This window comes from Dromiciops gliroides, chromosome 1 (assembly GCF_019393635.1).
Source record: "Dromiciops gliroides isolate mDroGli1 chromosome 1, mDroGli1.pri, whole genome shotgun sequence".
Classification (NCBI taxonomy): domain Eukaryota; kingdom Metazoa; phylum Chordata; class Mammalia; order Microbiotheria; family Microbiotheriidae; genus Dromiciops; species Dromiciops gliroides.
In genome coordinates, this window is record NC_057861.1 from 89,847,874 (window position 1) to 89,862,585 (window position 14,712).

A 14,712-nucleotide genomic window follows, 5' to 3' on the forward strand; every position below is an offset into this window, starting at 1 on the left:
CAGATACACATATTTTGTGATATCTTGTGGTATCCCACAAATTATATCTTGAGATACACATAAAAATAAATGCATATATTTAAACAGTACATACATATAATTAGGTTGTGTTGTGTTACATTGGATTGGATATTTATCAACGACTTCACATTCTAAAAGTGTTTACTGGGGCAATTGATGCATTCGACTTCACATGGGCAGGATGTGTCAGAAGCAAGACTTAACTGAGGTTTTCCTGTTTCCAAGGCTATTCCCCTTATGACACAATGCCTGCTTTCCTTCTTTTTTCTCCCTCCATTTTCTTCTCTGCCCCCCCCAAATTACCCCCCCATGCCATTACCCCAAGACTTATTATTCCATTGGTTTACAATAGGACTTAGACTTGTGATTGTCTTGATGACAATTCCTGGATGAGGAAGCTCCCTCCAGCCAATATAGGTCTCTGTTTTCTCTGTAGTTTGTTCAAAGTCATTCAACTAGAATGTGTCAGAAGTGGCACCTTGTCATAGGGGAATATATGCGTCATACATATATATATATATATACACACACACACACACACACACACACATATATATATACACATATATACATATGCATCATACATATATATATACACACACACACACACACATACAGAGAGAGAGAGAGAGAGAGAGAGAGAGAGTATATACAGTTACTTTCAAGTCCTTAACTGTGGGAAAGGAAGGGGAGGGCAATGGAGGAGAGGCAAAGACATTTATATAGTGCCTACTATGTGGCAGGCACTCTATGAAATGCTTTTCTCATAACAACCCTATGGCATAGGTGCCATTATTATCTCTATTTTATAGATGAGGAAACTGTGGCAGTCAATGGTTCAGTGACTTGTTCAGAGCTTCACAGCTAGTAACTTCCTGAGGCTGGATTTGAACTCAGGTTTCTTTTTCTTTCTTTTTGTTTTGTGGGGCAATGAGGGCCAAGTGACTTGCCCAGGGTCACACAGCTAATAAGTGTCAAGTGTCTGAGGCCAAACTTGAACTCAAGTACTCCTGAATCCAGAGCTGGTGCTTTATCTACTGCACCACCTAGCTGCCCCCTTGAACTCAGGTTTCTTAACTCCAGGCCTGGTGCTTTATCAGCTGTATCCAGCCTACCTAGCTATAAGCTACATTATCAGGCCAAGTGTGCTAGGTCCTCTGAAGATGGAAAGCTTCCCATGCTTTGTATGTATCACCAGCACCTTCCCCTCTCCCTAAATACCCACACCTTAAACAGTATATGTTTCTGATAACTGGCTTTTGAATATGCCAGCTAAGACTTAATTCATTCCCTTTGATGACCCACCTTCTGTGTATACCTTAATTGCATACATAGCTCTCCACATGATTGATGTATATAATTACCCTATTTGCATTCATGAATAGCAGCTAGAGTTTACCAAAGTCTTCTGTACTGCATGCCAAAGTGGAGATTTACATGCAAATAGAATTTCTGGCAGCAGGCAGGTAAGGTAGCAGGCAATAGTTTAGAACTTGAAACACACCAGTGGTATATCTACACATAGGTATGATCTCATGGGTGAACTGGAATTATCCTTATTAAAAAATCTAATCCCTTCACATTTAATACTATCTTTAAAATGGAGATAATAATCCATGTTTTTCAAAAGCTGCCTTTGAGGGATATAAATAAAGTGCTTTGTTGTCTACAAATAGCTATACAGGTGTGAGCTAATTTTGTTCAATTGTGTAAATTAATTATCTACTATGCAAAGAATAAGGTTTTAGTTTGTTTGGGGGGGGTGGGAAGAGTTGAAAGTTTAGATAAGATATGGTCTATGGTCAGGGCAGGTAGGTGGCTCAGAGGATAAAGCACCAACCCTGGATTCAGGAGGACCTGAGTTCAAATCCAGCCTCAGACTCTTGACACTTACTCAGTCACTTAACCCCCCACTGCCCTGCCAAAAAAAAAAAAAAGATAAAATATGGTACCTACTCTTGTGAAGCTTGCTGCCTAGCAATAACTGTAGTACAAATGAACACAGAAGAAAGTCATCAGAAAAGTTCAAACACAATGTCAAGCAAGGCCCAAAGGGATCTGGGATAATATTAGGGGGAAGACTGATAAAGGTGAGGTTTTTGCTAACTAATGTCTAGTGACTAGGCAAAAAATCTTCATCGAACACTTGTTAGGTGCTTGCTAGCTTACAGAAGTTGAAGACATTGTGAACAAAACTTTATTTAGTACTTGTTAGGAGTCTTCAGGCAAAGCCAGGATGGCCCCTTGTTGGGTACAGTGCTGTAGCTGTGCTTAGAGGATATAGAGCTTGGAATGGATAGCTACTTGGGACTCTTCTAAGTGAGAAATTCTCAAGAAATTCTTCTGCTAAAGGCAAGGGATAGAGCAAAAAAGAATAATAACTATTACTACTAATGGTTATCATTTATATAGTGCTGTAAGTTTTCAAATATCATTACAAATAATATTTTATTTTCACTACAACTCTTGGGGGTGGGTGCTATTATCATATCCATTTTACAGATGAGAAGACTGAGGCAGGTGGGAGTTGAGTGACTTGCCCAACATCATATAGCTAGTAATTCTTTAAGGCCCTGTGCTTTATGCAGTGTGCAAGCAAGCTTCCAAATAAAGGGTAGATTGCCCTTAAGAGACTTACAATTTTATTAGAGAATCAGCAGGTGTGCAATTAAAAATAATTAACATTTCAAGGCTTTGATTTTTTAAAAACTGAGTTTGATTTATATCCGCAGTTTCCCCCAGTTTTCCTCCCTGCAAGACAATTACATGTACAAAATATTGTAATTTTCTATGACAAAAATTTAAAAGGAAAGGAAAAAAATCAGCATAATTGATTGTAAAAGTCTGGAAAAAAGTCCCATCTCTCTAGAGAGGAATGGGGAGAAAGGGTCTTCTCATCTCTTCTTTCATTCTATACTTGTTCTTTAAAATTTTGTCACTTTAATTTAAAAAAAATTTTGGTGGTGGTTCTTTCCATTTATAAATTACAATGTGCGATAATTCCAAATAATAATTTTTTGTAAAAATAGTATTTTTAGAATTAATTTACACTTGTCATGGTAATTAATTTACCAAGGAAATATTTTATATAATTTGATCAAATAATCAGTAGGAAAAACAAACAGTTTAGAAGAACAAAATACACATGGAAGAATAAAAGACAATGAAATTCAAACTGGCATAATCCAATCTAAAAAGAATGAAAATCTCTATGAAAATAAACTCATACTATTAATTTAAAAATGTCGATACAATGGCATAAAAAGGAAAACTTATGTAACATTTGAACTGACATTATTTCTCTTAGTGAATTTAGAGCATTGTTTATTTTGATATCTAAAATCCTCAACTGTCATTTTAATATCTTGCTGTCTACTTCTGCATTTCTGCAAAATATGTCTCCTTTTATGGAAATAGAAGCAGATTCTTAAAATATGATGATGATTAAGTTTCTCTTGTTTTTCTTCAATCCCTTTATTTTCTCTGTTGGTCCTTTCATAATACCAAAGCTTTATAATATTATTAATTAAAGGCAAAAGCAGGTAAAGATAAATCAAAATAGAAAATCCACACAAATGAATAATTAACATGATCTTATCCCCTTTTGATTAACCAGACTAAAGTTAGAGAAAAGCAGGTACTTAGGAGGTCCTTAGTAAATACTTAGCAGGTGCTTGGGTATTTAGTGGGTAGAAGAAACCCAATTGAAAATTTAAAGGGACAGGCACATAAAATCAGTGAAAATAGGAGAAATTAACAAACATACAATTTCTTACCCTATTTGTTTTGCAGAGAAGATCAGAAGATTGAGGGGTTCAGTATCCCTTCATGGTGCCAAACTGTGTTGTTTAAAATCTAAATTGTGGTTTCTAATCTCTACCCCCGCCCCCGAGTCTTGGGGGGAAGCTGACTAAAATCACTGATTTATTCAACAAGAGTTTAGGCTTTTAAAGATTATATATATATATATATATATATATATATATATATATATATAATAAGTTAGTGAAGAGAGAGAGAGATTGAGAACAGATTCCTTATAGCTTGGAAATCCTACTTCAGATCTAATTCAGTATAGCCAGAGGGAAAGAAAGCAATTTCCTTTGGTAGCAGCCCACGTGAAATCTCTCACTACTAAGCCGGTGTTTGAACAACTAAGAAACTAAGAGGGGCTCTCCCTGTTCTCCTTCTGCCACCACCAAGCCAGTTCCAGAAAACAAGAGAGAGATCCTCAGCAGCTTCTCCCAGAAGCTGTTAGCTTTGATGGACAGTACCCACGAGCAAACATCACTTCCTGAACGCCAAGGCCACATGGCTACGTCCTCAGGCCAGAGGTCACAAAATGTTCCTCCCAGCAGGGGGTGTTATTCCAACTCTCACATTACTCATATATTTATTATTTTTCTGGCCCTGCTCCCTTAACTTGGCATCAGTTCATGTAAGTCTTTCCATGCTTCTCTCTCTATATCACATTAATCATTTCTTTCAAAACAGCAATGTACTATTGCAATCATGGACCATAGTTTACTCCAAAAAATGGGCATCTGCTTGGTTTCCAATTCTTTGCTATCACAAAAAATGCTGCTATCAATATTTTAGTGTCAAGGCTTTGGTTTCTTAAAAAAATATTATTAGTCATTTTCTTTCTGGAGAATATCTAGAAGAGATGCAAGGAAAACAACTTGCCAGATCAAAGCCAGATCAAAAAGGAGGTGTATTATGTACAAACTGCATTTTAAGCAATTTAATTTGAATAGTTACAACAATAATAACAGTAATGCCGAAAGCAACAACAGCAAGAGCAATAATAATAATCCCTTTGGTCAGATTCAGAGGGAAATGATATAAAGACTGAGAATCAGGAGTCCTACGTTTTCATTCCAGCTCAGACACAAATTAACTCTGTAACCCTAGAGAATTCTTTTCCTCAGACTTACTTTCCACCCCTCTAAAATTAATAAATCTTTTCTATGGTTCCTTCTACCTCCAACATTCTAACATTGTGATCCTATGCTAAATGAATTTATGTTTTGTATCCTGTGGTTAGATTATCATTACCATGAGGACAGGCAAAATGACTTATTTGATCTTGGTATTCCCCAACACTGAGCAGAGTATTCTACTTTGTTCTTTTATTTCTGGAAAGGTTGGGGGAGGGAGGTTAGGTTGTCCAAATAAATAATTTCACATTATTAGAAACTTCCCAGTGTTCAGACTGCTTACACGAATGCAAATTGCGAACTCTTCTGTAACTTATAGGCTTAGAGAATTCCCTTGGCAATTTTTAATTATTTCAGTGTTTTAATTGTTTAAAAGTGTTTAAGTGATAGCAAAGGATCATCAGGAAAGACTGTCAAAGGAAGAGTTTTGGCCAGCACTTCCCAGCTCTAAGGCCAATCCTTTATTTTCTTTTTCATTGCCTCTAATTCCACACATAATAAGCACTTGATAAATACTTTTAAAAAAACCATGAAGTCAAAGTTAAAACAGTGATATTGATGGACTTTGTTCAGAGGAAGCAAAACATCATGATATAGTGGAAGAGATGTTGTTTTGGGAGCCAGAGGATCTGACCTCAAATACTGACTCATCTACTTCTGTGACCTTGGGCAAGTTACTTAATTTTTTCATGCCTGAATGTTGTTCTCTGTTTTAAAAAGTTATGTGGGAATGATGATGCAACTTTGGCTTTCCAAGATCTAAATTTTCTTGCAGAACTAAAGCCATTTCCTGTTTTGACATCAGTTCAGAAGGCCATCAGTCCTTCCAGATTCACTGTGACCAAGATGAATCCAGATCTTCTGATTCCCATTCAACTATTCCTTCCATTACACCATTGCCTTCATTCATTTCAATGATAAAAATATATCTAGTCTATTTGTATATAGTAGATTAGAAGGAGTAGCAAGAAAGCTAGGTTATAATTTCCCCAAAATCTGTGATCACTATATATCACTGAGTTAGAGCACGGGACTGAAGATAGATAATATCTAGATAAATTAGAGGATTTTCAAGCACTTAAAATGTGTCAGAAAATGTGCTAAGTACTTAGAATAAAAATCCAAGCAAAAAAGTCAACCCTTACCCTAAAGGAGTAATGGAGGAAGATAATACTTATAACCTGGAAAGCAGAGTGGGGCAAGATGGAAAGACCTGTAGTCTGGAAGAAAATGGATATGGCTGGCCTGGGCACTTTATGAAATTGTAAGGCCCACAGTTTCAGTGTCCATCTAACGAACTTAGAGTACAGTAAGGGAGCTAAGGTATAGACACAAATAACTATAACTGAAGGTTATTACATGCTAATGTAAGTCCAATCAAAGTAGTAAAAATTGTCTGGCAATTCAAAGGAAAAAAGATCACTTCTGGCCAGAATCATGGAAAGCTTCCCCCAAAAATTAGTATTTGAGTTGGGCCTTAAAACAATTCAAGCCTACCTTGGCTTTTAAGGATGGTTAGGAATTGGAAAGATGATCTGCATCTTGAAAAATAGGTCAGAGTTGTATATGTGAAAATTGGTCCCTGAAATATAAGTAGAAATTAGACAGGGAGATATAAGGAGAGAATGAGTTTCTAGGGGGAGGGAGTCATTTTACCGTTGGCACATAGTGTGTGTTGGAGAGGAGGAAGCAGGTGGGAGCCACTATTGTATAATTTTTCCAGGAAAGGTAACTAATCTAGTTTTGGTGAAGAAAAAGATTTGTGTACAAGGGAAGTGAAAAAGAAGAATAGAAGAGAAGGCTGGGACCAATCATATGGGGTCTTAAGTGCCCATTGTGGGCAGGTTGGTTCCTCCTATTGTCCACATGGCTACATGGAAAGCAATTATTTCACAAATGAAGGTGGTTGTTAACAAATAGAATTGAGAAAGACAGAGTGTGGATGATTAAGGGCAAAAATGTTCCCACCTGTGAAAACGCATTTCAAAGTCAAACCCTTCCAATAGTGGAATGGGAAAATAATTTTTACATATGTTGCAAAGGACAGGAATTAACAGGTTTATGAAGGCGTGACTATTCATTTCCTAGTGTGAGAATCAGTTTGTTCCACAGATCCGAGTGCTGCCCAAAACAAAGGACACGTTTCAGAAAAAAAAAAAATATGGAAAAGAAAATGGCCTTCTTTGGTGGATGAATTGATAATTTATGAAATTATGAAATAGGGGCAGGCGTTCAAAGACCAAGATTGGCAGCAGGAAACAGGGCAGCAATCACACTTTAAATAAGGCATAGAGACAAGTGGTGAACATATTACAGAGGCAGACTGTGACAGGAGGACAGTGAATGGGATGGCAAAGGAAGGCAGCATGGGGAAGAGCATGGGAAGGGGGAGAGGCAGAGAGTAGCACTCACATCACCACGAGTTAGAGTTAGGAGCACTTAAGTAGCATGAACCCTTAAGAGATGGAAGAGTGATCAGGTGGCAAGAGTTGGAGGAGTCATTATGGAATTTGGGGGGAGAAACAGACCAACTATTTGTGCCACCTTGTGGTTAGTTCAGTAACATATACCAATCAACTCAAAATGATTGGTAAAACTCTAAAGTCATCAGCCCAATGTTGTTGGCATCTTTTTTTTTTTAGTGAGGCAATTGGGGTTAAGTGACTTGCCCAGGGTCACACAGCTACTTAAGTGTTAAGTGTCTGAGGCCGGATTTGAACTCAGGTCTTCCTGAATCCAGGGCCAGTGCTCTATCCACTGCGCCACCTAGCTGCCCCGGCATCTTTTTTATATTCTGCTGATGTGGAACTGTGGAGGACTAGATATTATCAACACTTTACATATCATAAGACCAGAAATCTTAACAAGCAGTGGCTAGGTGGTTTCTCCTGATTTGGCACATATAACTAGGATTTGAATTTTAGTTAATATATGATGTAATTTGGGGGCGGCTAGATGGCGCAGTGGATAAACCACCAGCCCTAAATTCAGGAGCACCTAAATTTAAATCGAGCCTCAGACACTTGACACTTCCTAGCTGTGTGACCCTGGGCAAGTCACTCAACCCTCATTGCCCAGCAAAAAAAAAAAGAAAGAAAGAAAAAAAAATTGATGTAATTTGTAAATTATGCTCTTTTGATCTTAACAATGGATTATATGAGGCTTCCAGGTTCCCTTTTGCAATCTTATTGGCAATCCTAAAACTTACTAAGTAATTAAAAGGGGTGGGAGTGATCAGGGAGACCAGAACAGGATACAATTTTAATATGCTGGAGATATATTGATTTGTTTTGTTTTGAAATTCACAGAGAGGCAAAAGAGCCCTTTCAGCATTTTCCCTCTAGGATTAATGAGGATGGCAATGAACCTCACTTAGCTCATCCTTAGGGTGTGTGGTTTACTGGGAAGAGCACTGTACTTGGGGTCAAAAGCCTGGCCTTGAGATCCAGTCACCACACATCATGTGACCTTCGGCAAGTATAAAGAGTCCTAGGTTTGGAGTCAGAAGTCCTGGGTTTGAATAAAGGCCTTGCTGCTTCTTTTCTGTATAACTTTGTCCTAATGTCTTCCCTTTCTGGGCCTCAGTTTCATCATCTGGATCAAGAAGAGAGATTAGTCTAAATGACCTCTAATGTTCCCTCCAAATCGATGCTCTGTAAAGCTCAATTTGCAGCAGTGAAACCATGCAAAGATTGTAGGCTTTGTAACCAGGAGCTGGGTTCAAATCCTGCTTCTACTGCTTACTCCTTTGGGACCATGGGGAAATCTCTTATCCTCTCTGGGCCTCATTTTTCTCATTGCTAAAACGAGGAGTTTGGTTCATATGACCTCAGAGGTCTCTTCTGACTCTAAATTCTACAGTGCCTATGACCTTGTCTTCATGGCAGGGGGATATGGGGCACAATAGTAATTGAAGAATTAAAAATGATTATTCCATAGAGAACAATGGAGAAACTCATCGAGCTCTACCACCAAACTTTGAAAGTAGCAGCATATAATCAATTGAAAACTTTTTAAAAGGACCCATATGTGGGGTTTCACTATGGAAACATATAAAAGAAATGAGATAAGTTGGTCACAAGGTGGGGGTGGGGTGGAATTACAGGTGGGCAGCTCCACTCATAGTTTTTTTTTGTTTTGTTTTTTGTTTTTTGTTTGTTTTTTTTTGCAGGGCAATGAGGGTTAAGTGACTTGCCCAGGGTCACACAGCTAGTAAAGTGTCAAGTGTCTGAGGCCAGATTTGAACTCAGGTACTCCTGAATCCAGGGCCGGTGCTTTACCACTGCGCCATCTAGCTGCCCCCTCCACTCATAGTTTTACCAGGCAAGAGAAGTAGATTCCCTTTGAAGAACACATAAGGAGACATGGAAGAGAGTTCCACAGGCTGGGCAGACAGGGATAGGTGGCAGTTGGCAGGATTGGTACAACTTACAAATCGACGAAATCACAAATGAGCATTGGCCTCTCAGAACTGAACTTTTGTTTCCTCATCTGTAAAATAGAGATGGTGTTATGGTCATTAGCTACCTGGAAGGACTGCAGAAAGGAAAACAATATGTGAACGGCAAACTGCTTCATGAATGATCATTTACCTCTTTTCTGTCTTTGTAACGCATTTCTCAGGATCCAAAGACAGAATCAGATTGCTTTGGACATCCGGAATTCTGAGTACTTCACCAGCATGCCTGCCCTCCCAGCAGAATGCCTAGATATTGATGGAGACTGGAACACCCTACCAGTCATTTTTGAGGATAGATACGTGGAATGTCCCGGGGAAGGTTAGTAACATTAGAAGGACACAAAGAACAAAGATTTAAATTTAAATGATTTAAAGGGCAAGGAACAAAAGAGCTGTTTTGTGTGTGTGTGTGTGTGTGTGTGTGTGTGTGTGTGTGTGTGTTTTGACAGCCCCAAACAATGAACTTTGGTCAAATCACTGAAATAACTAGTCATAACATTGGAAGAAAAGAACAAGACATCAGTCATATAAATTATGTAATAAATTAATATATATTAAGCATTTTAAATGCATAGCTTCATTAAAAATGGTGGAGATTTTTTTAAAAATAATAAGATATAGTTCCTGTCTTTCTGTAGCTTACAGTTGCCACCTGTAAAAGGGTAATTTCAGGGTAATTAATCATTTCACTAAACATGCTAACAATAATCAATAAAAGGGGTCAGTGACACTCCAGAATGGCAAAAATCTTTCATGGAACCCACTCAGTGCTTTTATGCCCTTGGAAGAATGAGTGTGCCTCAGGGTGGCAATCAGCTCTGATTGGTTAACAAGTAATGAGAGAGGGGCACTAGCAAATCATGTGTTAATATAGATTATATTTGAGGTTTCTTCCATTGGATATTTTCTGTTTTGTTTTGTTTTTCCTCTTAGCCTCAGTTTCCTAATATGTAAAGTTAGAATAGCTGCCCATCATTTTTAGAGTTTTAATAAAGGGACTTTGACATTTCTAGCATATTAACTAAAAGAGAACTATTACTTCCCAACAATTCAGAAAGAAAAAAAACAAAGTTTGTTCACATGTTGCTTTTTTTTTTTTGCCCTAAAACTAGTCTAATTAAGTGTTTTCTTAATCATTTATATTGGCATCCTACAACTTCAATTTATAAATGTAGTTATTCTTTACAGAGTAGAAAGAAAATGATGGACAATAGTACTATTAATAATAACTAACCTATATATCGCACTCTAAGCTTTCCAATCCTTTTAATATACAGGGTCACAATTGACCCTCATAAAACACCATGAAGTATGGGATATTATTATTTACATTTTAAAGATGAGGAGACAAAGTAATTAAATGCCTTGCACGGTGTTAAAACAACTAGTAAATTAGTGAAGAGAGATTGGTACCTAGGTCTTTCCTGACTCCAACTCCACCATTCTCTCAACAATGCCACACTTCTAATACATGCAGAATTAGTAATAATAATGATGATGATGATAGCATGTACATTGTAATTTAACATTTACTTTATAATTAGTATCTCATTTGATCCTCATGGAATCTTATTGGATCCCTGGGATGAAGGTTTTATCATTATCCCCATTTTAGAGATACAGAAACTGAGGCAGATAGAGGTTAAATGATTTGCCCAGGATGATCCATCTCATAAGTATTTGACGCTAGATTCTAACTCAGGTCTTTTTGTTTAGTTTAAATTTTATTTCTAAATTGTGGAATAAAACAAGCATTTCCATAACATAGTACAATAAAAAGATGATTGTACATGAAACTGTAAATCTGCTATTCACAACTTGTTATTCCTTTCAAAGATACAACATAACTATAATGTAAATTGCTTTTTTTTCTTCCTTCTCCCATACTGCCTAAAAATGGCAACCATTAGACACAAATAGGTGTATGTATATATAATATATGTGTGTGTGTGTGATTATTCTATACATGCTTCTATTTATCAGTTCTTTCTCTGGATGCAGATAGTGTCTTTTTTCATAGATCTTCTTGACAGCCAATCCAGCTCTCTATCCACTGTGCTTCTTTAGTGTCAGAAGTCCAGTAATTATGATCACTGGCCAGTTCCTGTTTAGAGTTTTTCATCCCCATAGACTTAAAGACTTCAGTATTTGAAACTTAATTTGCTTAGTGCAGTTACTCCCTCCACCAGTGTAGAGTGATATACCTCTTTATGACTTGGCAGGATGCCATTGAGAGTTACTCCCCTCCCCCCCCCCAAAAAAAAAATCTCTGCCATGTAGCCAAATTAGCTAAAGTTATTTCTAACTTAGCTGAGATGGCCCTTAAGCAACTGTAATACACTCCTTCACTGAGCTTAAATTTTAAGGCTTTCCACCTTAGTAGAATATGCCAGAGCTAGCAACCTACCACTATGTACATAAATTGCTTCCTTTTCTTTCCTTCCTTCCTTCCTTCCTTCCTTTCCTTTCCTTTCCTTTTCTCTTTCTTTCTTTCTTTCTTTCTTTCTTTCTTTCTTTCTTTCTTTCTTTCTTTCTTTCTTTCTTTCTTCCTTTCTTTCTTTCTTTCTTTCTTTCTTTCTCTTTCCTCCCTCCCTTCTTTCTTTCTTTCTTTGTTTCTTTCATTCTTTATTTCTAGTAAATGTGAAGTGTCTGGGGCCAGATTTGAATCCAAGGCCAGTGCTTTATCCACTGTGCCACCTAGCTGGCCCCTCTAACTTCCTATAAATTAAACTTTTTTCTCTCTATCTCATAAGCAAGTTCCTTTGTTTATCATTTTAAGCCTTTTACAACATGATTTAAGCCTACCATTCCAAGCTTATTGCCCTCCTTCTTGTACTTTCTGACCTAGCTAAAATAATCTTCTTGCTAATCCTCAGAGAAGACATTCCCTCTTCCATGTCTATATCCACAGGCAACTGTCCCCTGTTCGTGGAATGCAGTCCCTTTTCACTCTGCCTCTGGGAAGCCCTAATTAGGTTTGAAGTTCACCTCAAGTACCCTTCTTACACTTGGCCCTTATTCATCCTTCCACCTACTTAACAAGAATAGCTAGCGTTTATAAAGTGCTTTAACGTTTGCAAAGCATTTTACAAATATTATCTTGTTTTATCCTCACAACAATCTGAGAAGTAGGTACTCTTATCACCATCATTTTACAGATGAGGAAACTGAGCATGAGAAGGGTTAGTCATTTGCCCAGAGTCACAAAGCCAATATGTCTAAGGCTGGATTTGAACTTGGGTCTTTGTGACTTCAGATGCTACATTCTAGCTACTGGACCACCTAGCTACTTGTCTTTTGCCCCTGTATTACCTTGTCCACATACACACACACACACACACACACACACACACACACATATAGTATATGTATATATATATATGTATGCATATGTTTATGTATGTATGTGTATATGTATATGTGTATATATTTCTACACACACACACACACATATACATATATATATATGATGTAGTTTCCCATAATACACTATAAGTACTTTGAAGGAAAAGGCAGTTTTATTTTTTGTGTTCACACTGCGTAGAACAGCAATGGAACATATTAATTTCTTAATAAGTCCCTGTTGATTGATGTGTGTTGTTTAGTCATTTCAGTTATGTCTGACTCTTTGTGCCTCTTTTGGGGGGTTTCTTGGCAAAGATATTGGAGTAGTTTGCTATTTCTTTTTCCAGCTTATTTTACAGATGAGAAAACTGTGACAAACGTGTTTAAGTGACTTACCCTGGGTCACACAAAAATGTCAGAGGCCATATTTGAACTCAGGAAGATGAAGCTTCCTGACTTCAGCCCCAAAGTTATACCAACTAGTTGCCTCCACAAGTGTGTTAACCCTAGTCAAAACTTTTTTTTTTTAATTTAATTTTGATTTTTTAAAAGAGTACCTATAAGACAATGTGGAAAGTTATAAATGCAAGTAGAATGCATAGTGTTTGTCTTTAAAGTTACTCCCACAATTATTAGATTAAAATAATGTTTAACAAAATCAGACCAAGTAACAACTGGAAGAATAGGAGAGATGCCTGCTGGTGTTTGTAAGGAATCACTTGCAGCATCAGCTAGTGTTTCTCTGTGTTTGTCTGACATCTAGTGGCAATGCCTTAAATAAAGCCTACTGCTTTGTTTTTTCTTTGCCCAGGATAAGTTAGGGGTGGACCATATTAATGTGCGTTCTTTTGCTTGTTTGTAGAAATTGTGACAATGATGTCCTAATTGTCATAAGACTTTTTTTAGCTTTTTAGAGAGCTTTTCATCTAGAAAACATGGAGACTATGTAATGGGCAGAAAATGAAAAGACTCAAGCTTGTAACTGATTTGAAAGAAAAGGTAGTGTGAAATGACAGGCAGTGTACTGGATTTGGAGTCAAGAAGACTTGGGTCCAAATACCACTTCAGACAATTTGCTAGGTATGTGTCACTGGACAAATCACTTAATGTATCAGTGCCTTGTTTTCTTAATTTGTAAAAGGTAGAGTTGAACTCAATGATGTCTAAAAGTGCTTTCTATTTCTAAATCTGTGGTCCTGTGACCAAAGTTTGGATCCAAGGTCCGTGAACTTAGAAGGGTTAATTCATTTCACTTCAGTAAGCATTAACACACTTTTCTTATAAACCAAGTGCCGTGCCCAGCAGTAGAGATAGAGAAAGAGAAATAAAATAGTTCTGGACTTCTTTGAGCTCACATTTTACTGGATAAAGGAAATAACATGCACATTTATAAGTAAATACACAATGCAAAAGTAATTGAGGGAGCGACATTAAAAACTGAGAAAGGCCAAGTGTAGGAAATGGACATTTGAGCTGAGCTTTGAAAGGAGATAGGGATTCCAGAAGGCAGGTGTGAGGAGGGAGTGCATTCCACACATAAAGGACAGTCCTTTGTTAAAGCACAGAGATGAGAGATGGAACCTCATGGAAAGAGAATAGCAAATAAGGAAGTGTGCTGGAACATAGAGTATAAGAAGAGGAGTAATGGGAATAAGTCTAGAAAGTGATTTTTCCAGGCCTCAGTTTCCTTGTCTTAAAAGGTGAGATGTTTGGACTAAATTATCTTTAAAGTCACTTGCAGAGGGCATCTAGGTGGCACAGTGGATAAAACACCAGCCCTGGATTCAGGAGGACCTGAGTTCAAATCCGGCCTCAGACACTTGACACTTAGTAGTAGTGTGACCCTGCCAAGTCACTTAACCTTCATTGCCCTGCCCTCCCCCCCCACAAAAAGTCACTTGTAGCTCTTGACCCCATGAAAACTTGGAAGGATACTTCAGTTTTAAA

General features: G+C 37.5%; 1 protein-coding gene across 7 annotated transcripts in view; it reads left to right on the forward strand.

The window, feature by feature from the left end:
• FAM135B (family with sequence similarity 135 member B) overlaps positions 1–14,712 on the forward strand; it is a 493,118-nt gene that overhangs the window by 448,479 nt on the left and 29,927 nt on the right. For all 7 annotated transcript variants that reach the window (XR_006353509.1, XM_043969533.1, XM_043969541.1 and 4 more), the window contains one exon: positions 9,585–9,739. Coding sequence is in view for 6 of the 7 variants with exons in the window: in XM_043969533.1 (XP_043825468.1) it covers positions 9,585–9,739 (155 nt within the window). In the remaining variant the exon portion in view is untranslated. The remainder of the gene's footprint in view (positions 1–9,584; positions 9,740–14,712) is intronic.